The sequence below is a fragment of the Papio anubis genome, chromosome 1, assembly GCF_008728515.1.
Source record: "Papio anubis isolate 15944 chromosome 1, Panubis1.0, whole genome shotgun sequence".
NCBI lineage: Eukaryota > Metazoa > Chordata > Mammalia > Primates > Cercopithecidae > Papio > Papio anubis.
Genome location: NC_044976.1, coordinates 159,629,666 through 159,653,800, shown reverse-complemented (window position 1 = coordinate 159,653,800; position 24,135 = coordinate 159,629,666). Strand labels below are relative to the sequence as shown.

Sequence of the window (24,135 nt, the reverse complement as noted above, 5' to 3'; positions counted from 1 at the left end):
CACTTGAACCCAGGAGGCAGAGGCTGCAGTGAGCTGAGATTGCACCATTGCACTCCAGCCTGGGCGACCAAAAAAAAGAAAAAAATTAGAAATCTCTGGAATCAGATCTGGGTTACGGGCCTTGCTCTGCCTTTTATCAACTATGTGGCAAGTGACTGACCTCTACAAACCTCAGATTTGTGATCTGAGATTAATTGCGGGTTAACTGAGAAACCAGCTGAGTGCTAGGACCTAGGAAGTGTTCCACAAGTGACAGTGATGGTTATTGCTCAGTTTTGAATGGAGGAGCTGCCTTAGAATCAGGAGACCTGCACCCCAGTTCCCATTCTGCCCCACCTCCCTGTGTCACCCTAGGCAGGCCACATTTCCTTCCTACTCTCAGGGGCCTGAAGCAGGTGCCCTCTTAGGGCCCCACAGCCTGATGTGCTGTAGGGCCTGAGAAGCGGCGTCGTGGAGGATGAGACGTGTGAGGGCAGGAAACAGTGCTGTGTGTCCAGCAGAGGGCCCTGCCCAGCCCATGGCCGGAGGCTGGGAGGGAGGGCAGGCGAGTGTGATGCCAGACGCCTGACTGGAGGCGGATCCAGCCGGCCAGCTGCCTCTCTGGAGCCCAGCTCTTGGGCCCCTGCACTCACCTGCTCTTCCCGGGGTGGCTGCCTCCTGCTCATTCAGCCATGCGGTGGCTGTGGCCCCTGGCTGTCTCTCTTGCTGTGATTTTGGCTGTGGGGCTAAGCAGGGTCTCTGGGGGTGCCCCCCTGCACCTGGGAAGGCACAGAGCCGAGACCCAGGAGCAGCAGAACCGATCCAAGAGGGGCACCGAGGATGAGGAGGCCAAGGGAGTGCAGCAGTATGTGCCTGAGGAGTGGGCGGAGTACCCCCGGCCCATTCACCCTGCTGGACGGCAGCCCACCAAGCCCTTGGTGGCCACCAGCCCTAACCCCGACAAGGATGGGGGCACCCCAGGCAGCGGGCAGGAGCTGAGGGGTAATCTGACGGGGGCACCGGGGCAGAGGCTGCAGATCCAGAACCCCCTGTATCCGGTGACCGAGAGCTCCTACAGTGCCTATGCCATCATGCTCCTGGCGCTGGTGGTGTTTGCGGTGGGCATCGTGGGCAACCTGTCGGTCATGTGCATCGTGTGGCACAGCTACTACCTGAAGAGCGCCTGGAACTCTATCCTTGCCAGCCTGGCCCTCTGGGATTTTCTGGTCCTCTTTTTCTGCCTCCCTATTGTCATCTTCAATGAGATCACCAAGCAGAGGCTACTGGGTGACGTTTCTTGTCGGGCCGTGCCCTTCATGGAGGTGAGTGTGTGTTCTGTCTGAGCTCAGTTGGGAGGCTGCAATCCAGGGAAGGGGTTCAAAGTCTCCATCAGGTCCTTGGAAGTGGAATTTGTGGGTGTGCAAAACCTGAGTCTTGGAGCTCTGGCTTGCTTCTCCTCTACCGTGGAGAAGGAGACAAATACGGTATTGGTTTCTGGTTGCTCTCAAGAGAAGTAGGCAGGCCAGGGGGACAGGCGGGTGTGTGGGGTCCCTGGGTTCCAGCCCCAGCCTGATCTCCTGCTTCAGGAGCAACCTCAAGGCAGGTCTCTCCCACTTTCTCCAGACCCTAAGCTGCCTTCTCCCTTCCTCAGCCCTTCTCCCCTGTCCCACCCAAGATCCCTCTGTCCTTTCTTGCGGTTCTTCTTCTTCCCTCTGTACCCTCTGCGGCTGTCCTGCTCCCACAGCTCCCTTCACCGTCTCCTGCCTCCTGAAGGAGTGCCTGAAGGGAGAGCCCAGTTTCCTTCACACCCGTCTGGATCAAGTCAGCCTCCACTCCACAAGAATACAAGCACCCGAAGCAAAAGACTGCTCTGTTCTTCCCTCCCTGCTGGGATTCTCATTGTTACCATTGTCGTCTCCACCAGCAACTTCCTAGATCCTCTCTGAAAGGGAATACCTGGTTCTGGGCACTGGAGCTAATGGGGGGGCTCTAGTCTCAGCTCTACCACTGACATACTGGGCGTCACTGGGCGTCACTGGGCAGGTTGGGAGACCAAGTCTCCCAACCAGGGTGGGTAGACCAGATGGTCCTTCCAGCTGGCCTGTTCTACACTTCTAAAGTATACCACTATGCCCTCACTTCTGGGAATGTCTACGATAAGTCCACGGGTGTCAAAGGGTATGTAGAGCATAGAGAGACAACTTAAAACACTGAAGAAATATACTGATGGGTGCATTTATGCAAAACACAGCAAGGCCACCCTCTCTTTATGAGACAAAATAAGCAGTCTTTCAAATTTGGGCTGCATGGAGTGTAATGGAGTGACTGTGGCCTCCCTGTGAAGCTGCTGTTCCTTCGTGAATGATGCTGCATGACAAGGGAGACTTGCCTGGCCGGAGAAGGGCTCAGGATCAGGCACACGGACACAGGTCCTATTCCAAGGTCTGTCCCCACCTCACCATGTAACAATGATGATGTCATAGTTGGACAGACTCCCTGGGTCTCAGCAGTGGGTACAGTCCTTTCCTGTCCTTCCAACCCAGGGAGACTGACTAACAGTGGTCCAAAGGTACTCCACCCTGAAAGAAGACCCTGTGCTGGGCGCAGTGGCTCACGCCTGTAATCCCAGCACTTTGGGAGGCTGAGGCAGGCGGATTGCTTGAGGTCAGGAGTCCAAGACCAGCCTGGCCAACATGGTGAAATCCTGTCTCTACTAAAAATAAAAAATTAGCCGGGTGTGGTGGCACATGCCTGTAGTCCCAGCTACTTGGGAGACTGAGGCAGGAGAATCGCTTGAACCTGGCAGGCAGAGGTTGCAGTGAGCCGAGATTGCACAGCCTGGGTGACAGAGTGAGATTCCGTCTCAAAAAAAAAAAAAAGAAGACCCTGCAACTGGAGAGAGCCTTTGCATCTTAGTTATCATCTCGTGCTCACAACCCATGTGAGCTGGGCGTGCTTAGACGCAGGACTCTGAAATTGAGCAGACTAGATTAGAAACTGGGCTTTTCCCATCACTCTCTGTGTGATTTGGTAAATTACTTTAACTGCCTAAATCTCCATTTCTTCATTGGTAAATTGGGGATAATAATACTAATAGCTATCTGGGTGAATTCTTAAGGGATTAAATGGGTGATGTCTATACAGTGCTTAGAATTAAAATCAATAAATGGTGGTTTTTATTTGGGCATGGTATAGAGGAGAAGGGGAAAAGGGCAGACACGTATGACCTCTTGCTTGCATGTGGCTGGTAGGTAAATGAACACCTGGCCCTCCCTGACTGTGGGTCCTGACATATGTAATGTCCTCCTGGGCCAGCCCCTCCACACCTCCTGGAGGATAGAGATGATCCACAGGCTGGTAGAGAGTCCTCCTTCTAGGCTGGGTGGTGGGACGGGTGGAGGGAGACAACACCCTTTTTCTCTTTTTTTGAGACAGAGTCTCACTCTGTCACCCACAACACTCTTTTTCTTTATTTGAGACGGAGTCTCATTCTGTCACCCAGGGTGGAATGCTGTGGTGTAATCTCAGCTCATTGCAACCTCCGCCTCCCAGGTTCAAACAGTCCTCCCACCTCAGCCTCCCGAGTAGCTGGTACCACAGGCGGGCAGTACCATGCATGGCTAATTTTTGTAGTTTTGGTAGAGACAAGGTTTCACCATGTTGCCCAGGCTGGTCTCCAACTGCTGAGCTCAAGCAATCTACCTGCCTTGGTCTCCCAAAGTACCGGAATTACAGGCGCAAGCCACTGCGCCTGGCAACACCCTTTTATAGGGAGGATCTCAGGATGACGCTGAGGAAGGAGCAGGAAAAGGCAGCTTGGAATAAAACTTGAGATATTTTTGAGATGTAAAATAGAAGGACAGGGCCGGGCACGGTGGCTCACGCCTGTAATCCCAGCACTTTGGGAGGCCGAGGTGGGTGGATCATGAGGTCAGGAGATCGAGACCATCCTGGCCAACATGGTGAAACCCCGTCTCTACTAAAAGCATAAAAATTAGCTGGGCGTGGTGGCATACGCCTGTAATCCCAGCTACTCGGGAGGCTGAGGCAGGAGAATCACTTGAACCCAGGAGGTGGAGGTTGCAGTGAGCCAAGATTGTGCCGCTGCATTCCAGCCTGGCAACAGAGTGAGACTCTCAAAAAAAAAAAAAAAAAAAAAAGAGAGAGAGAATGGCGGCGTTTCTACCCAAGCTTAAAGGCTGTGCCTCCACAGGCCTGGGCTCCCCTGCCAAGAGATGGGGTTGGGGTTCTCACAAAGGACACTTGGTGACCGTGCTAAAAGCTGGGGATTGTGTTCCCCATCCAGAAGAGAGAAGAATTTGGACAGGAGGGGGATCTGAGCACAATCTCTGAGTGTGGCCAAGCAGCATCTGACGGTGCGGGAGGGTCCCCTCTTCCTTCCTGCTCTTTGGCACTCTCCTCCCCTGCTGCTCAGGCTGCTTCCTCTTGGCTCACGGGGTGGTTTTCCATGCGCTTGATGAATAGTGTGTGGGCATGGTGGGCACAGGCTGCTCGGAGGGGGGCCACTTCCCCACACAGCCAGGCCCTGGGCTTCTCCGGACAGGGCCAGGAGCAGGACTCTGTGTGTGTGTGTGTGTGTGTGTGTGTGCGCGCACGCATGCACACATAAGCCATGTTCCCCAAGACCATTCATCCCATGCGTGCACATAATGGGGTGTGGGCAGTGGAAGGACCTGCAAAGATCCAGAACTTCTATGTCTTCATCTTGGTTCTTCCTTGGAGATGATTTTCCAAAGTCTGTCAGAGAGCAACAGGGTCTGTGGGAGCCAGGCCATTCATCCTAACCTCAGCCTCCCGAGTAGGCAAAGAACACAGGTGTGCCTGACCAGGACGGGCTAATTTTGGTGTGTGTAGTAGAGACCTCAGCTCCACCATGTTGCATCAGGCTAGCCTCGTAGTCCTGGGCAAGTCACTCTTCCTGCCTGAGCCTGAGCTTTTTCAGCTGTAAGGTGGTTGATTGGGAATGTGATATGTAAAGTTCCTGACCCATAGGAAAAGCTTATTATAATGGAGTTGTTACTGATTATTACTCAATTCATTGTCCTTCCTGATCCAGATTCCTTCCTTCCTTCCTTGTCCTTCCATTCCTTCCTTGACCAAGTCCCTCCCTTCCTTCCCTCACCTCCCTGCCCACAGGTCTCCTCTCTGGGAGTCACGACTTTCAGCCTCTGTGCCCTGGGCATTGACCGCTTCCACGTGGCCACCAGCACCCTGCCCAAGGTGAGGCCCATCGAGCGGTGCCAATCTATCCTGGCCAAGCTGGCTGTCATCTGGGTGGGCTCCATGACGCTGGCCGTGCCCGAGCTCCTGCTGTGGCAGCTGGCACAGGAGCCTGCCCCCACCATGGGCACCCTGGACTCGTGCATCATGAAACCCTCAGCCAGCCTGCCCGAGTCCCTGTACTCACTGGTGATGACCTACCAGAACGCCCGCATGTGGTGGTACTTTGGCTGCTACTTCTGCCTGCCCATCCTCTTCACGGTCACCTGCCAGCTGGTGACGTGGCGGGTGCGAGGCCCTCCGGGGAGGAAGTCGGAGTGCAGGGCCAGCAAGCACGAGCAGTGTGAGAGCCAGCTCAACAGCACCGTGGTGGGCCTGACCGTGGTCTACGCCTTCTGCACCCTCCCAGAGAACGTCTGCAACATTGTGGTGGCCTACCTCTCCACCGAGCTGACCCGCCAGACCCTGGACCTCCTGGGCCTCATCAACCAGTTCTCTGCCTTCTTCAAGGGCGCCATCACCCCGGTGCTGCTCCTATGCATCTGCAGGCCGCTGGGCCGGGCCTTCCTGGACTGCTGCTGCTGCTGCTGCTGTGAGGAGTGTGGCGGGGCTTCGGAGGCCTCGGCCGCCAGTGGCTCGGACAACAAGCTCAAGACCGAGGTGTCCTCTTCCATCTACTTCCACAAGCCCAGGGAGTCACCCCCGCTCCTGCCCCTGGGCACACCTTGCTGAGGCTCCAGCAGGGGTGGGGAGGGAGGGAGGGGCCGCCACCCCCGCCGGTGTCTGCTGTTCTTTCCCCATAGGTCTTGCTTTGCTGCCTGTCTTGCTGTCTAGAGATGGACTTGGTTCCTCTTGTCAAGGTTTGGGAATGTCAAAGCCCCCTCCCCACGCAGGGCCTTTCCTGTCCCTTGTGGGGCCTTCCAACCCTGTCCTTTCCACTGGTGGGTGGTGATGCTTCTAGGTCCTTAGAACTGCCCAGAAACTCTGCGTCCCAGCAGCTGGGAGCCAGAACTTTGCCTGCCCTCCCTTGGTTGCAGTCTCTCTTCTTGCTCTCTGCCTTGTAACCTGACCATATTTTAGTTGTGCCCTTCCCAGGCATCATCTTCCAACCCCCAACCTGGGGCTCCATCTTGGAATGGGGGCTCCTTGGGGGCTCCAGCTCAATGTGGCTCACCACACTCTTCATTTTCTTTTCTTTTCTTTTTTTTTTTTTTTTGAGACAGAATCTTGCTCTGTTGCCCAGGCTGGAGTACAGTGGCCTGATGTCAGCTCTCTGCAACCTCTGCCTCCTGGGTTCAAGCGATTCTCCTGCCTCAGCCTCCTGAGTAGCTGGGATTACAGGTGTGCACCACCACACCCGGCTGATATTTGTATTTGTAGAAGAGATGGGGTTTCATCATGTTGGCCAGGCTGGCGTTGAACTGCTGACCTCAAGTGATCTGCTTACCTTGGCCTCCCAAAGTGCTGGGATTATAGGTGTGAGCTGCCGCGCCCGGCCTCAATACACTCTTCTCTGGACCGGATCTGTCCCAGCCCTGGATGCCTCCTCCTACTGGTGCCTTCTTTTCTTCCAGAGGATTTCTCTCTCCTTCCTCCTCCTTTCTTTGGGATCCCCTGGTTGCCCTATCCCAATCTCCCTGTTAGGTGCTTTCCCATAGGAGGCCCTTCCTGAGAAACAATAAACTAGGTAGAACTACCCCTACACCCATCCACTTTCTTGTGCCACATTCTGGCAGGGCCCAGATGCACCTGGGCCTTCCTGGCCTGGCAATGCCTAGGGGAATTTCTGCTGACCTGGCCTGGCCTGTGGCTGATGTTCAGAACAGCCCTGTGGCTCTGGGGACTCCAAGGGTTTTATGGCTTTTGAGGGACAGAGAGGATGGAGGGCTCAGGGAGCCGGGGGACCTAAGTCCTCATCCTGGTCTAAACCCCATGCTCCTTGGGAAGTCAAAAGCCTGGAAAATCTCTCTCCTGGAGCCCTCGTCTCTGCTATGCCCTCTCTCCACAAAGCCCCCCTTGGAGGGAGGCCAGTGCTCTTTCCTCTGTGAGCCCCAGGACTTCCCAACCTTTGTCACTCTGAGAGCCGCTCTTGTTCAGTTTCTTAGAATGGACTGTTTTGCCTGTAGACGGCCCAGCTGCCTGCCCCGGCCTGCCCCAGCCCAGCCCCCACTGCACCACCCTTCCCGCCAGAGCTCCCACTGCCCCCGGCAGACGCTTCATGCAGCTCCTCCTGTGGGGTCTTGCCCTTGAAGTCCCACTTCCCCCAGCCCCACCTCTGGGCCCTTCCAGAGGGCACCATTAGCCTTGTGGGTCCCTGGGAAGCTGGCACAGCATCAAACAGAAGTGATGCCTCAGCCAGGCTACCAATCACTCCCTGCCTGGGAGCTCAGCTTTCCTCAGAACCGCCGCCCCTGTCTGAAGCTCTGTCCTGGGTCCCGCCAGACTTCTGCCCACCAGGCCTACCTAGAACTTCCACACGGGGCCTCAGGAAGGGTCCCGGGGGCCCAGGGACGGGCAGAGGCAGGGGTTCCGAGCACCCGGGGCTCCATTCTCCTCTGTCCACCCACCCACACTCCTTGGCCTCAGCCTGCCCTGTACCCAGGCTTCCCTCCCCCTCTCCTGGGGATCTTAACGGCCTTGTTCTCTCTCCCTGGCACCCACCCCCAGGGCGGGTGATGCCGCCAAGAGAGAGGGAGGCCGTTGCTAGGTGATGGCGCCGCCATGCGCACACCCTTTGTGCTGGGGAGTGACACCCACCCATTTCTCAGCAGACCTGTTGCCACGGTGACTGAAGCCCTCAGCTCTGTCTGTAGAAACTTCAGATGGCTGGGGGAGCAGGTTGGAGAGGGGACCAAAGGCAGGCCTGTCACGCTGAAGCTCCTAGGGACCATTTCCTCCCCATTTCCCCAACTCCTTCTCCACCCTCCGCCAGGCCTGGAGGCACCACCAGCTTCCTAAGGGATGCAGGAAGGGGCCGGGTGAACTGAGGTGAAGTCCAGGGCAGGGGAGGCAGACCCCTCAACATCCTGTTTAGGAGTCCTCCTCCACAAAGGGTGCCCTCCGCCTCTCCCTCCTGCTGGTTGGTCGACTCAGAGATGAAGGGGGAGAGATCGTGGCTCCAAGGCTCTGCCACTGCCACCTCCCAGGCCTGCCAACGTGAATGGCTTGCAGAATCAGTCAGCAGGCCAGCAGTCTTGGGAAAGAGCCACTGTCCCCGCAGCCTGGGCCAGCTGGGGGAACAATGTAGGGTTTGTTGCTTAGGGGTCCTAGGCTTGCGGTGGGGGTTGGCACATGGTGGGCGGTGGACTTGAGCTGGGATGCTCTGAGATGCCACTGACATGCTTGCTCACCCAAGGGCAGACTTCAGACCAGCCCTCAGATCCTGATGCCAGGTTACGGGGATGAGGGGAGCCTGAAATCCACTGCGTCTCCCTGCTCCACTTGGGAGTCACCTTCTCATCACTTATCCTGGAACCTGAGTGCAATTACTTAAACCCAGTCTCAGCTTCCTCATCTGCAAAATGGGAATAATCTGTCCTTCACAGAGGAGTATGGTCATTTAATGAGACAAGATACATAAAGCACTTTGCATAGTGCCCCAAACCTTTTATTCCTTCCTCCCCTTTGGGAATTCAATTCTCCAGTGTGATGGAGCAAGCCTGGCCAGGGGATTCTTAACTGCATCCAGGTTTTGGCATCAAAGGGCCCCAAACGTGACAAATTACCTATACTCATGGTCTGTTCCCTGTTCACTTTTAATAGGTTGTGTGTGTGTGTGTGTTTTTTTTTTTTTAAAGAGTTGGAGGGGTCTTACTATGTTGCCCAGGCTGGCTTTGAACTCCTGGGCTCAAGCAGTCTTCCTGCCTCAGCCTCCTGAGTAGCTGGGACTACAGGTGTGTACCACCATGCCTGGCTGAACACTTATTTTTTGAAACAGGAGCTCACTCTGTCACTCAAGCTGAGTGCTGTGGTGTGATCATAGCTCATTGCAGCCTCTGTTTCCTGGGCTCACACAATTCTCCTGCCTCAGCTTCCTGAGTAGCTGGGACTGCAGGTGTGCACTACCACGCCTGGCTAATTTTTGATTACTTGTAGAGATAGGGTCTCACTATTTTGTCCAGGCTGGTCTCAAACTCCCGGACTCAAGTGATTCTCCTACCTTGGGCTCCCAAAGTGCTGGGATTACAGGTATGAACCACTGCACCTGGCCCTTGAACAAATTCTTCAAGTCTTATTAGTACCTGCTGCATGCCGGCACTCTGGAAGGAGGATGCTCGCTTGCTTCCTGGTAACCAGGTGTCTTATCTCAAACCTCAGTCCTCACTGAGGATCACAGGATCTAGAAAGGCACCTCGGCCTGGAAACAGCCCCAGATGAGTGAGACTGCTGGTCCTCTCCCAGGATCCCAGGCCCAGGGCAAACCCAGACAAGCTTGCAGCCAGGAGAGGGCAGGGGACAGAGCCCTGGCCCCCCTTCAACCTCCTTAGCCAGGAGGGCATGTCCCATTTTCCTTAGGAGTTGGGAAGTACCCTAGAATCACTTAGCTTCAGATGCCAAATTCCATCCACATTCTTTCCTCCAACTCTCCAGCAGTGGGGAACTGCCTCTCCAGGCAGGGCACTGCTCTGACAGGTCTGATGACTGCCTCCAGGAGGAAGCTCTGGGCACCAATGAAGGTGAGGGGCTGGGGGGCCCAGGATGAGGAGTCAAGATCCCCACTCCCAGGACTACGGGACAATTTGGCTCCTTTTTCCTGCAGTGGGAGGGGTGAGAAGGGCTGGGGTGTTCTGCAGGGGCCTGCTCCATTTTCCAGGGTGAAGGAGAGGCCGAGGGAGGTGGAGCGGGAGGAGGTGGGGCTTACTGTGAAACTGGGTCAAGATGGCCTCGGATTTGAGCAGGCAGGGCCACCAGGCTCTGAGGCAGCAGCTGTGAGCAGTGCCGAGGGAGGACCAGTCTGACGGTGAACGGTGAGGTGGTGGGTGGGGGGGCCGACTAGAATCAGGCAGAGGAGCGAGGGCAGGCCTCCTACCAGGAAACCCATAGCATTGGCACTAACTGAGAGGCAGCAAAGGCGGTGACACTCCCCCAGGCTCTGTGGGCCCAGCCCTACCCCTGGAGCACAGTTAACTGGTTCTGGGGTAGGAACTGGGGGCCAGAGGGACAGGGTGCTGGTTCTGGCTCAACCTTGGCTGCCGGTGAGATCCAGGGCCTGGGAAAGAGGGGCTGAGGCCTGAACTGGGCCTAAGGAGAGCGCAGCTCAGTTCGCACACAAAACAGCACCCAGCCCCGTCCCTTGCCACCTCTACCCAGCCCTGGGCAGTTCCCTCAACAGAGCTTTGCAGCCCCACGTGGCAGCTGCTGGCTCAAAGCTGGCTACATGAAAGTCTGAAAAGAGAATGAGAAGGAGGTGGCGCAAGAGCCTGGACGCACGTGTGGGAGGCCGTTTTGTGCAGCGCCATTGTGCTCCCCGGGCGGGCACGTGCTCGCGCTCCGTGGCTCTGTTGGTGCCCAGTGTGCAGGGGTGTGCTGGTGGCCCTGTGGGCCTGTCAGGCAACCCATGCCAACTGCGGAGAAGTAACCGGCACCATACACCCCCCCAACACAAAACTGGTCATTTATTTTTGTTGTTGTCATTGTTATTAGGAGGCAAAAAAATGTACAGTTACAAGAATCATTTTCCAAACAGAGGTTAAATATGAGCTGAAAAGTGTAAAAAAGGAAGAGGAACATCACTTTACAAATCATTAAATTAAACAAATAAACAAACAGAACCCAAAGAACCAACCCCCCATGCTGAGTTCTCTCCTTGTGCAACTCTGCAAAATGAGAACAGAAAATGAAGTGGGCCGTGGAGGTGGGGGCCCTGGGGAGGGGCAGGAGCTGGGAGCCAGGAGCAGGCAGGAGGGGGCTGCTGGGGCATGGATGCTGGCTTTCTGCCCCGTGCACCTGGTGGTTTCTGGTACCTGGTCGTACCTGGTGGCTCTACCCAGGCTGGGGACCGAGGGGAGGGGCCCCCGGAAGCCCTTGCTAGCCTGTGGGGTTCAAGCACTGCCAGGACAAGCCAGACTGGGCGGTGGAAACACACGGGACAGGGGGGCGGCCACCAGTGCCCAGGCTGGTATCTGCCGCAGGTGCCAGTCTCCACCTCTCCTGATCTGAACTTGCCCCAAGTCCACCTGCGTCTCCCTCCTTTTCTCCAGACTCTGCCCCCTCCCAGGTCCTGAAAGGGATGCCCTGCAGCATCAAATGGTTGATTTTAGTCTTTGCTTAAATTAAAAAATTAAAATATATATACATATATATACTGTACACACAGGACGATAACAGAGAGTGTTGAAAAGGGAGGTGCAGGAGTGGGCCGGGGAAAAGCCAGGGGCGGGGGCTGTGGCCCAGGGTTGTTGGGAGGGAGCCAGGGCTAGGTGATGGGACAAAGGCAGCAGGGAAGGGTGAGAAGTTAGGGGACCAGAATGGGGGGCAATGTATTTTACAATAAAAACAGGAGTTCAAACCTCAGCAGAACAGGACTCTGGGGTCCCCAGAGGGCCCTCCTCACACTGGGTGAGGAGGGGTGGGCTTAGGGGGACGACGGGGGTGGGCGGGGAGCTCGGCTTCAGGTTTAGATGACGACGGTCCCTGGTCTGAGGGAGAAGGGCTGGAGTCTCAGCTTCTCCGTGACTTTGAGTGTTGAATAAGCCACTGTAGGGTGATGTCTGAGAGGCGAAAAGAGAACAGCTTATAAGGCCTGCAAGTGCTGGCCATGCTGGGGCAGCAGAGGCCTAAGAAACCAAACCTAAGGGTATCACAAGTCCAGAGGTGCCAGGAGGGATGGCGCACACCTGGAGTCCCAGCTACGTGGGACGCTCAGGTGGGAGGATTGCTTGAACCCAGGAGTGGAGTTGGAGGCTGCAGTGAGCTATGATCACTCCACGGAACTCCAGCCTGGGTGACAGAGCGAGACACTTTCTCAAAAACAAACAAACAAGAAGTCCAGAGCTGGCAAGCGCCACACGGCCCTGAACAAGTAGTAGCGGAATCCAGGTGCTGGGAAAGAGACAGAGCCACAGCATGTCAGAGCCAGCAGGGACCTGAGAATCACGGGGTCCAGCCCTAGAATCTTAGAAGTGAGGCGGTGAAGCCCAGAGCAGGGATCGATTTCAACCCCAAGATCATACAACCACTTGGGGACGAGCTGGGACAGTGCCCAGAATCTGGGCCGCCCAGCTGCCTTTTCTACCCAAGAGCCACAGGGCTTTGGACTTAAAGGAAAGTTGTGGAGCGAGAACCTTTGAGAGCCACTAAAACACCCAGAAATGCCTCTCCCCTCTCCTCCCCTTTCCCCAATCCTACGCACCAATGTTGTCCTTTTCTTTGCAGGAGATGGAGTAGCAGCAGATCTCTCGGTCCTGGATGGCAGACAGATTCCTGGGGGAAACCAGAGTAGAGTCCACTGAGGCTACGCACGTCCAGGGGGCCTGGGACTAGGGGACAGCAGGGCCTTTTTCTTAAGAGGCTACAATGGGGAGGGTGAGGTGCCTGAAAAGGTGGGCTCTGCTGCCACCGTGTGGCTAATACTAAGAACAGCAGCAAGCCTAGGCTGTTGGACTGGTGGTTGGGGAATTGGGAGAGCAGAAAGTAATATAAAGAGCCACCCAACTCACATTTTCTCAATCAGCTCCTTCTCATCCAATGCTCCCGGAAGGTCTCGCTTGTTACCCAGGACTAAGACCTATGGAGAAGCGAGGGTGAGGATGAGGTCTAGGGCAGCTGTGCCCAGGTTGTCTGGGCGGTGAGCTGGCCTCCTGGGTCCCGTTTCCTCTCTGCGCCCCTACTATGCCTGGCTTTTACCTGCCCCCAGTGACTTCCCAGCCGAGCTCCCTCCCCATCCCGCTCCCACAGGTCTGCTGACCGGGATGCCCTGCAGCTGAGGTTTGTCCAGTAGGTTGTGGAGCTCGTTCTTAGAGGCCTCAATCTTCTCCTGGTCAGCAGCATCCACCATGTACCTGGGGAAAAGGGCAGGGTGGGGACAAGCATGTTGACACCACAGGCTGGGGTGGTGCAAGGAAGAGAAGGAGCTGCTGCTTGGAGGCCAAAGCATCTGTTGCAGCTTGGTCACCTCAGGATCCATGGGCTACCTGGCCTGGCTCAAGGCAGGTGCTCCGCGGATGTTTTCTGAGTCTATGGGAGTGAACAGCTGCGGGGACTCCTGGGGCCTGCCATTAGCCTCCAAGTGCTACTCTGGGGAAGCCATTACTCATGTGGAAAAGCATGGGCCCTCTGGAATTAGCTGTAAGACCCTCTCAAAGTGACCCACTTACGTTTTCATGGAAAGACTAAATAAGGTTAGAGTGAAAAAAGCAAAGGAAACCTTAGAAGATTTCTTTTAGCAAGATACTTTTTGTTATCAGGTTAAAAAGCAACCTATTGTTTATTCTAAACGATCTATTGTTTGGGCATATATATGTAATACATTTTATTATTATTATTAATATCATTTTTGAGATGGAGTCTCACTCTGTTGCCAGGCTGGAGTGCAGTGGTGCAATCTCAGCTCACTGCCACCTCCGCCTGCCAGGTTCAAGTGATTCTCCTACCTCAACCTCCCAAGTAGCTGGGACTACAGGTGCATGCCGCCACGCATGGCTAATTTTTTCTATTTTCAGTAGAGATGGGGTTTCACCATGTTAGCCAGGATGGCCTCGATCTCCTGACCTTGTGATCCACCCGCCTTGGGCTCCCAAAGTGCTGGGATTACAGGTGTGAGCCACCGCACCCGGCCTATTAGTTTTTGAGACAGGGTCTCACTCTGTCATCCAGGGTGGAGTGCAGTGGTGCAATTACAGCTCATTGCAGCCTCAGCTTCCCGGACTCAAGAGATCCTCCCGCCTCAGTCGTCTGAGTAGGTGGGACTACAGGTGCGTGCCACCAGGCTCAGCTAATTTTTGTACTTTTGTAGAGATAGGGTTGCGCCATGTTACCCGGTTGGTTTTGAACTTCTGATCTCAAGTGATCTGCCTGCCTTGGCCTCCCACTGTGCCCTGCCATTTTTCAATGTTTAAAATTTATTTTATTTTATTTTTTTAAAGACAGGATCTTGCTATGTTGCCTAGGCTGGCCTTAAACTCCTGGGCTCAAGCAATCTTCCTGCCTCAGCCTCCCAAGTAGCTGGGATTACAGGTGTGTGGCACCATGCTCAGCCAAAAAAACATTATTTTTAAAAAGCAAGAGAGGGCTGGGCGCAGCGGCTCATGCATGTAATTTGGGAGGCCGAGATGGGCAGATCACCTGAGGTCAGGAGTTCGAGACCAGCCTAACCAACATGGAGAAACCCCGTCTCTACGAAAAACACAAAATTAGCTAGGCGTGATGGAGTATGCCTGTAATCCCAGCTACTCAGGAGGCTGAGGCAGGAGAATTGCTTGAACCTGGGAGGCAGGAGGTTGCAGTGAGCCAAGATCACGCCATTGCACTCCAGCCTGGGCAACAAGAGCAAAACTCCATCTCAAAAAAAAAAAAAAAAAGAATCATTTAAATCACACAAAATTCAAGACAGTGGTGACTTGGGTTGAGGGGAGGGAGACAGTTAATGAAGAGAACACACAGGTGTCTGTTTCTTAGATTGGGTAGTGAGCGCTCAGGGCATTTATCCAATAAGAAAGGAGCAGCATGCAAAATAAAGGCAGGCCACGGACCGACACTGTGTCATGAACTGAGGATTATGTCTAATACAACCCTGCGCCTCTGAGGTCCTCGAAGGTAGCAGGGCTAGGGGAGCCAGGTAAGGCTGGAGTCTGGGGATGCCTCCCGTGTACTTACACGATGGCGCTCACTCCTCGGCAGTAGCGCTCCCACATGCTGCGGAAACGCGGCTGTCCCCCAATGTCCCAGAGCTGAGCAAGAAGAGGGTGAGATAGCCTCAGTAGTGGGCAGGCCACCAAAATGGTCTCAAATGCCCCCTCCTACTCTGCCCTACTCTCCTCTGCCTCCCTGGCTTTCTCTCCAGTTCTCCCCTCTCTCCATCCCCCTCTCCGTCTACCTTAGAAGTCTTCTACCGTCTTTTCCCAGCTCCTCAGCAGGGGGACCCTGGCCTCTGCCCCACTTGAGCCCGCTCCTCCCAGGGGCCTCCATTGCCCTCCCCAACACACACACAGAGTCCTCTGCACCCCCTAACTTCCGAGCCCTCACCTTGATAGTCACATTCCCTTTGGTGATTTTGCGCATGTTGAAACCCACGGTGGGGATCATGTCCTCGTTGAACTGTCCTGACTGGAAAGAAGACTCAGAATGGGAAACGGTGCAAAAATCGACATGTCCTAGCCACAGACCAAGAGGCTGCAAGAACCATGCAGAGGCCAGGCCAGAGCATCCTAGGCTTCCCACCGTGGGGTAGTCTTGCATGTCCCGTGCTTTTAGGCAGGATGGGCTATCACCAACCTATGTGTCCCGCCTACACTCGGGGATGCCCTGTGAAGAGACCCACTTTTTTTTTTTTTTTTTTTTCTTTGAGACGGAGTCTCGCTGTCTTGCCCAGGCTGGAGTGCAGTGGCCGGATCTCAGCTCACTGCAAGCTCCGCCTCCTGGGTTCACGCCATTCTCCGGCCTCAGCCTCCCGAGTAGCTGGGACTACAGGCGCCCGCCACCTCGCCCGGCTAGTTTTTTGTATTTCTTAGTAGAGACGGGGTTTCACCGTGTTAGCCAGGAAGGTCTCGATCTCCTGACCTCGTGATCCACCCGTCTTGGCCTCCCAAAGTGCTAGGATTACAGGCTTGAGCCACCGCGCCCGGCCAAAGAGACCCACTTTTATCAGTCTCAATCTCTCTGCCTAGACTAGGGGAAAATTCTTCCTCAAGTCTAACCTACATCTCTCTGTAGTAACTGATGCTACTTTCTCTCCAGTGGAGAGGAGGAAGAAATTACCTCCCAGGAAGAGAACTTGAGGCAAGTCATGTTCTAACAGTTAAGGAGGATCTCAAGAAAGCAGACGCATTTTCCAACCAAAAAAGTCAAACTTTTTGGGGCAGAGTATATGGGTCTTTCTGAAAATGCAGTGCACGCCAAGCAATTTCGGGATTATCCATGGTTGGGTTTATTTGTACTGTACTCCAGTTGTTAGGAAGGATAACCCACACTCTATATTGTCTGCTTACTGATGTATGTGTCTCCTCACTAGAAGGAACACTTCCTGGGAGAGGACCCCCATTAGTAAATGTTTGCTGAATACTGGGGGGTTGACTGTAATTCCATTTTCCAAAATCCATTCTGTATTGTCTCTAAGATTTCTGGATTCTTCTAAACCACTTGCAAGCTTCAAATAAGGCCAGACCCAACTCCCTCTCAGGTCATATCTCCATGTTCACGGGTAGGACACTTCTGCTTATCCCCTGGGCTAAAGAGATGGGGCTCAGCCGGGCGCGGTGGCTCACACCTGTAATCCCAGCACTTTGGGAGACTGAGGGAGTGGATCACGAAGTCAGGAGTTCGAGACCAGCATGGCCAACATGGTGAAACCCCGTCTCTACTAAAAATACAAAAAAATTAGCTGGGCGTGGTGGCACGTGCCTGTAATCCCAGCTACCTGGGAGGCTGAGGCGGGAAAATCACTTGAACCCAGGAGGCAGAGGTTGCAGTGAGCTGAGATCATGCCATTGCACTCTAGCCTGGGTGATAGAGCAAGACTCTGGCTCAAGAAAAAAAAAAAAAAAAGAGATGGGGCTCACTCAACTTTGAACCTGAGGGTGATAGCCCTGTTCCTTTTTTTGTTTTTTTGAGACAGTCTCACTCTATCGCCTAGGCTGGAGTGCAATGATGCAATCTCAGCTCACTGCAGCCTCTGCCTTCTGGGCTCAAGTGAGTCTCCTGCCTCAGCCTCCCCGGTAGCTGAGACCACAGGCATGTACCACTACACCCAGCTAATTTTTGTATTTTTAGTAGAGACAGGGTTTCACCACATTGGCCAGGATAGTCTTGAACTCCTGACCTCAAGTGACCCACCTACCTGGGCCTCCCAAAGTGCTGGGATTACAGGGGTGAGCCACAGTGCCCAGTCAAGCCCTGTTCCTTTACCAATGCCCTTTTCTCCCACCAGCTGGCAGGAATAATTTGCCTTGGGTTACATGAAGAAATCAGGGGCCCTGACCATTAGCCAAGATGTAGATGATTGGCTCTTATTTCATGCCTCCAAGTCCACATGAAGACCCCTGATAAGAGTGCTTCGATTCCTCCCCCACCCCCTCTTTTTTTTTTTTTTTTGAGACGGAGTCTCACTCTCTCGCCCAGGCAGGAGTGCAGTGGCGGATCTCGGCTCACCATAGCCTCTGCCTCCTGGGTTCAAGCAGTCCTGCCTCAGCCTCCTGAGTAGCTGCAACTACAGGCGCGCGCCACCACGCCTGGCTAATTTTTTTTTTTTTTTTTAATTTTTAGTAGATACAGGGTTTCACCATGTTGGCTAGGATGGTCTCGATCTCCTGACCTCATGATCTGCCCGCCTCGGCCTCCCACAGTGCTGGGATTATAGGCGTGAGCCACTGTGCCCGGCCCGATTCCCTTTTATCTGCAGGAACCACCCATTCGTCAGGGCCCTAGGATGATGTAAGAACGGAGTACCCAGGACTGACACCCAATGACAAGGTCCAGCAGCGGTTTCCAACCTGAGGCCCACAGTTGGGCTTCAGAGATCCCCTGAACCCCCTGAAATTGTACACCATCTGTGTGTGTGTGTGCAAAGTTTTGTTTGTATGTACATTTTTCTGGAGAAAGGGTCTCTAACTCCTCTCAGATATCAAAAAGGTCTGAGAGCCCCAAAGGTAGGAATCACTGAGGAAGAGGAAATGGCTTCTTCTGGCTAAGCAGGGAGAATTAAGTGTGCTGAAATTACCCAAACCCCAGCAGCATGCTGCAGTCTACCCCATCCCCATCCACAGAGTCTGAGGAAGGAGGCCCAGTTCTTGTTTATCTCTCATCCCAGGAGCGCTTGGATAAGAAACTTGAACTTCTCTGGACCTCAGGGTTTCTGAATGTAAAATTGGGGAGAAGGGTTTCGGTCTCTTAGGAACTGTAAATAAGACTCACAACGTGCTTGGAAATGGTTTCTATATAGCATGGAAAACCATCACTGCTCTTTGACAACTAGAAGATCCACAGGCTACCAAGTAAATGAGAAGCCCAGCCTGGCAGAATGTGACCTTGGCAGAGAGGGATGCTAGGAGGGCCTTCAAGGAGCCAGGCTCCCCAGCACCAGTAGGTCCTGTTCAGCTGTGAATTGGAGATAAGGTGGAATCAGATTATGACTTAATTTTGCTGCGAATGCCTCCCTGTCTCATAGCTCTTTATTTAAGGTTGGAACTAACCTGAAGTCATGCAGCCCAATCTCTTGTCTCAGACTTCAATCCCTTCTGCCCCATCCCCTCTTGGGTCAGTTCCAACTATCAGAAAGTTGTTTATATTGAGTTAAAAATCTGGCTGGACGTGGTGGCTCATACCTGTAATCCCAGCACTTTGGGATGCTGAGGCGGGCAGATCACCTGAGGTCAGGAGTTTGAGACCAGCCTGGCCAACATGACAAAACCCCATCTCTACTAAAAATACAAAAATTAGCCAAGCGTGGTGGTGTATGCCTGTAATCCCAGCTACTTGGGAGACTGAGGCAGGAGAATTGCTTGAGCCTGGGAGGCGGAGGTTGCAGTGAGCCGAGTTTGCACCACTGTACTCCCAGCCTGGGCGATAGAGTGAGACTCTGTCTCAAAAAAAAAAAAAAAAAAAAAAAGGGGAAAAAAAAACCTATCATTCCTAGAATGTCCACCCATTGTTCCTAAGTCCCCTTGGGCACTCCAAGGCTAGTTAATCCATAGGACAGTCTTTGACACTTTTATTGAAAATGTGTTTCCTAGGGCAAAACACCTCCCACTTTTCTAGCATCACAACTTTTTCAGAACTCAAAGGATGTTTTAGGTTCTTTGTTTGTTTTCGGCCTCCCAAATTGCTGGGATTACAGGCGTAAGCCACCACACCCCGCCGATGTTTTAGGTTCTTAGAAGCACTGTATATAATTTCTTTCCAGCTCAAATTAACCTGCTGAGCAGCTAGACACACTAAACTCAATTTCTATTTACAGCTAGACCTCATAGGGTGAGTAGAAAAAACCCAATGCCAAAAGATCTGAGACAAACAGAGGCCAAATGAACAGGCAAAGGTAATTCAGAAATCCAGTGGTAGGCACGGGAACAGAGCCCAGGGCTCCCAACTCTTCGTTTCTTACTGGAAGACACTCAACTGTGATTATACACGGGGTGGGCAGAAATGCCAGTGTGGTAGCCCCAGAGGAGCTGAAAATGCTGGAGTGACCAGGACCCTGGAATTCCAACTGCAGCTCACACGGGGTGGTTTTCCTTGGGAAGCCTCTTTAAAGAAGGGAATTTAGCTTGCCTGCTCTTTTAGATGTGGCAGCGGAAGTGGCAAATTTAAGATAAAAAAGGGGACCATGTGGGCTGGAGATGGGGGACTTTTCCTGTACATCACAGAAACTCTTGACCCTGGCATGGGAATTTGGGAGTCTCGGGTTCTGTTTCTGGTCTGCTATAGTCTCCAACTCTCTGGATACGATGCTGGTCTAGAGGGGGCCCTCCTGTCAAAGGCTCAACTGCAGACCCAGAAACCGAACCCACCTGGGTACCTGTAGATCCCTGTCCCAGAGCACAGCTGTAGTAACACCCTGGGGAATGAGGAGATACCTAGGCCCAGCTGCATTTCTCACACCTAAACGTCTAGAAGCCAAGCCACCTAGGCCTGCAGAGTCAGGTCAGAGTCCAGGTGTTGTGTGCCTGCTCTGGGAATCCAAGAGCCTAAGTCAATGCCAACTTTAACCAGAGGGTCTCTGACCCAAAGGGCAGAGCCTAGGCAGACAGAGCCCAGGGGCGTTAGCTCCGAAAATTACTGTGTCAAAACCGCAGCATTGGCCTGAAGATCTTGCCCTGTCAGATCAGGAGACAGGAGAGAGGAGACAGGAGACACTGGGTCAAGGAAGGGCAGAGGTCATTTGCAGAGCATGTTTGGGAAAGGAAGCCAGTGTTCAATCAGGGTGCCCGCCCCTTGAGCCTTCCATCTGCCTTCATGCCTCAGGTCCAATGAAGTGACATCCCCTGCCTTCTGGGATGCTGAGAACTGTCCGGGAGGCCCATCTTCTGCAAGGCAGGGCAACAACATGACAGGTGGAGGTACCTAGGCTGGCTGGACACATTCCTCTGCTGACCTATCTCATCAGCATCTTTGGTCACTATCTGGCCAACTCACAGTTGTTGGAAACCTCAGCTTTGGGACTGAGGCCAGGTCCCTGGACAACCCCAGTCCCTGTCCCACACTTCCTCGACCCACAAGCCCTGTCTAGCCTAGCTCTGACAGGCAGGCCGCAGCCATTACTGCAGCCTCAGCTCACACCCATGGAGCTCATCTTCCCCTTTTTTTGAGAGAGATTTTAACTCCTTCCCCACCACTCCCCTGGCACTGAAAGACTTACAATCACCCACTTCGGTGTTGACTACCCAAAGCCCTTAGAGCCACTCTCCCAAGGCCCCAGCGGGCAGTGCCCCTGCACCTCATCCTCTCTTGTTGGGAGCACCTCCTCCTGCAACTTCTGAGCCAGACGGAGTCTCCAAACTCCGGTTACCATGCCATCCTCCCTGGACCCCCAGCTAGACACTGCGGGTCGGGGAGAGGTTGGGGAGGAGTCTGGGCTTGAGCCAAGGGCCTCAGCTGAGTTCTCTACCCCCGGGGGATACCTCCCCTCCCCCTCAATAGGGCCGGGGCTTCCTCTTCCGGCAAGGAGGGGTTAAGCCCTCTGGGTGGGGCTGGGCTTGCTCAGACCCCCGCCCCAAGCCTCTCGGCCGTCCCGTCCCGTGACCCTCTACCCGCGGGACAGGAAGGCCCGGGCACTTTCGCTCCGTCATGCCCCCTTGCGCGGGGGCCAGAGGGGGCCCGTCTCAGCCGGCAGCTGGTCCCTCCTGCCTCGAGAGCCCCTCGGTGCCGCCTGCCCCGTGGCACCGGCCCTGTCTGTTAGTCCCCCTTCCCTTGCCCCCAGCCGTGCAGTACCGGCCCGGGTGGGAGAGCGGGTCGCGCGCCGCTCCGGTCCCCCACGGCACGGGCCGTACTAGGCCCCAAGCACTCGGGGCCAGCTCCTCCCCCGCCCGGCGCCCGGCCGTGCCCGGCCATGCCAGGCGGCGACCCCGGCTCAGCAGGGCGCGGCGCGGGCGGGGACAGGCCCGACCCGCGGCCCGCTCCCGGGGACCCCGCACCCGACGCCCTCGTACCGCGATCACGTTGACGAAGGTGGTCTTGCCCGAGTACTGAAGCCCGACCAGCGTGAGCTCCATCTCCTCCTTCCAGAATAGGGCCTTGAACCAGTCCAGCAGCTTGTTGAACAAAGCGATCATGGTCGCTGCCGCCGGCCCCGCCCGGTGTCGGGTCCCCGCCGCCCCTCGCTGACCTCGCGCTGCGGCCCGGAGCGGCCCCTCCCCGGTACGGCCCGGGTCCCGCGGCTCGGTGCGGGCGGAGGCTCGAGCGCGGCGGCCGACGACTCGCTGCCCCGGAATCGGCTCGCCGATGGGTGTGGCTTCAGCGCCCTCCTCCTCCGCCGCCGCCGCCGCCCTGCGCGGCCGGGCCGTGTCCTGCTCGCACCCGAGCGCGCGCTCCTCCCTCGCCGGAGCCAGGGACCAGGGGCCGCACCCGCAGGTGGGGTGAGCAGGGAACCCGCAGGCTTCAGGGGCGGGGGTTGACTGGCAGTTGGCGTCGAGAGGCGCTTAGGAAATGGGGTCTAATTTATTTTAGACCCTGTCCCCCACCGCCGCGCCCTGACTGGCACCCCCTTTCTTAAAGGGGGGTGGGCTCGAGGTGGGTGAGGTCCCGGTTAAGCAGGAGCCTTTCCAGGTTGAAGGAGAGTGTGTCACTCACTTTCCAGGACACGAAGATGAGATCTCTACGACAGGGAGGCAAATGGAGGCTTTTTTGTTCCTGAACCCTTGCCTCTGAGCATCCCTGGGTAGAGTCCCATCCCCTCAAAATGCTCCCAGCGCAGAGGGACAACCGTATTCGGGCCTTTTCATACTCCATCTTGTTTTGTTCACCACAATTTACCCCGACCACTTGTTAGGAAGCCTCTGGCCCCAAGTGAAACGGACGCTTGAAGTTGCTCCCGATTTTTACCAGCATCCCCAAGGTACCGAAGCAGATACAGTCCTGGCAGGGGGCTTCCAGTGAGGAACACCTGTGACAAAGGCAAATGTTGCCCTGTTTTGGTGAAAAGCAGAGTATTCTTCAGGAGGAAAAGTGATAGTTCTCCTGAAGTGGGTGTGGAGTGCCTGCAAAGCTGCCTCACTCCTGCCCCCTTCCTTGCAGGACCCACCCCTAGGGCCTGCTCAGGCAGGCTGACAACCCCAGCTGACCGTCTGGGTAGGCCCAGGCTTCGGGCAGTCCCCAGCCTCTGCTGGCTGCCCGTTGGGATTTGGTTTTCAAATGTAGTCGTATGTAGTCTGCTGTTTTAGTCAAAAGTGGATAAACTATCAATATCAACCATATCTGTCCAATCGACCGGAGTTAGATGACCCCAAATAGTCAAAAAGTTACCAAAGTAGAAGAATCACAAGGTTTGGGCTAGAATAATATTCTGGGGTTTTTTTTTGTTTTGTTTTTCTTTTTTTGACAAGAGTCTCACTGTGTCACCCAGGCTGGAGTGCAGTGGTGAGATCTCGACTCACTGCAGCCTCCACCTCCTCAGGCTCAGGTGATTCTTCCACCTCAGCCTTCTGAGTAGCTGGGACTACAGGCATGCGTCACCATGCCTGCCTAATTTTTGTATATTTTGTAGAGACGGGGTTTTGCCATGTTGTCCAGGCTGTTCTCAAAGCCCTGAGCTCAAGCAATCTGCCTGCCTCAGCCTCCCAAAGTGCTGGGATTACAGGCATGAGCCACTGTGCCTGGCCAATATTCTGGTTTATTAAGCACCATCTTTCTAACCTCTGCCCTTTATAAGTCCCCCTCTAGCTCCTAAGATAAAGGCTATGGACTGAATGTTGATGTCCCCCAAAATTCATAGGTGGAAGTCCTAACCCCTAAGGTGATGGTGTTAGGAGGTGATTTAAGTCATGAGGGTGGGGCCTTATAAAGGGGCGGGTGGGGTTGGGGGGGAAGAACACCAGCCCACAACCTTTTCACCATGCAAGGACAGAAAGAAAGCTCTGCCTAAGGCTGGGCCCGGTGGCTCACGCCTGTAATCCTAGCACTTTGGGAGGCCGAGGCGGGTGGATCACGAGGTCAGGAGATGGAGACTATCCTGGCTAACATGGTGAAACCACGTCTCTACTAAAAATATAAAAAATTAGCCGGGCGTGGTGGCGGGTGCCAGTAGTCCCAGCTACTCGGGAGGCTAAGGCAGGAGAATGGCATGAGCCCGGGAGGTGGAGCTTGCAGTGAGCCGAGATCGCGCCACTGCACTCCAGCCTGGGCGACAGTGAGACTCCGTCTCAAAAAAAAAAAAAAAAAAAAAAAGAAAGAAAGAAGGCTCTGCCTAATAGCCAGACACTGAGTCTGCAAGGGTCTCGATCCCAGACTTCCCAGCCTCCAGAACTGTGAGCAATACATTTCTTTTTTCCTTTTTCTTTTTTTTTGAGACGGAGTCTTGTTCTGTGGTCCAGGCTGGAGTGCAGTGGCACGATCTCAGCTCACTGCACCCTCCGCCTCCAGGGTTCAAGCAATTCTTCTGCCTCAGCCTCCTGAGTAGCTGACTACAGGTGTGTGCCACCACACCCAGCGAATATTTTGTCTTTATTAGGGTTTCACTGTATTAGCCAGGATGGCCTCGATCTCCTGAACTCGTGATCCACCTGCCTCAGCCTCCCAAAGGGCTGGGATTACAGGCATGAGCACCGCGCCAGG

The 24,135-nt window shown here is 54.7% G+C and overlaps 2 protein-coding genes across 2 annotated transcripts; one reads left to right on the top strand and one right to left on the bottom strand.

Moving 5' to 3' along the window:
- The first annotated feature begins 511 nt into the window (after nt 1–511).
- On the top strand, nt 512–6,922 carry GPR37L1 (G protein-coupled receptor 37 like 1). Its single transcript, XM_003893295.5, has 2 exons — nt 512–1,301; nt 5,137–6,922. Exons 1-2 carry the CDS (start codon nt 672–674, stop codon nt 5,950–5,952), a joined length of 1,446 nt encoding a protein of 481 aa, XP_003893344.1. The 5' UTR covers nt 512–671; the 3' UTR covers nt 5,953–6,922.
- Nucleotides 6,923–10,815: 3,893 nt separating this feature from the next.
- On the bottom strand, nt 10,816–21,804 carry ARL8A (ADP ribosylation factor like GTPase 8A). The gene is made up of 7 exons (XM_009190083.3): nt 21,516–21,804; nt 15,403–15,483; nt 15,034–15,107; nt 13,127–13,220; nt 12,879–12,946; nt 12,572–12,642; nt 10,816–11,930 (listed from the first exon to the last, which is right to left on the bottom strand). Exons 1-7 carry the CDS (start codon nt 21,636–21,638, stop codon nt 11,881–11,883), a joined length of 561 nt encoding a protein of 186 aa, XP_009188347.1. The 5' UTR covers nt 21,639–21,804; the 3' UTR covers nt 10,816–11,880.
- Nucleotides 21,805–24,135: the final 2,331 nt, after the last annotated feature.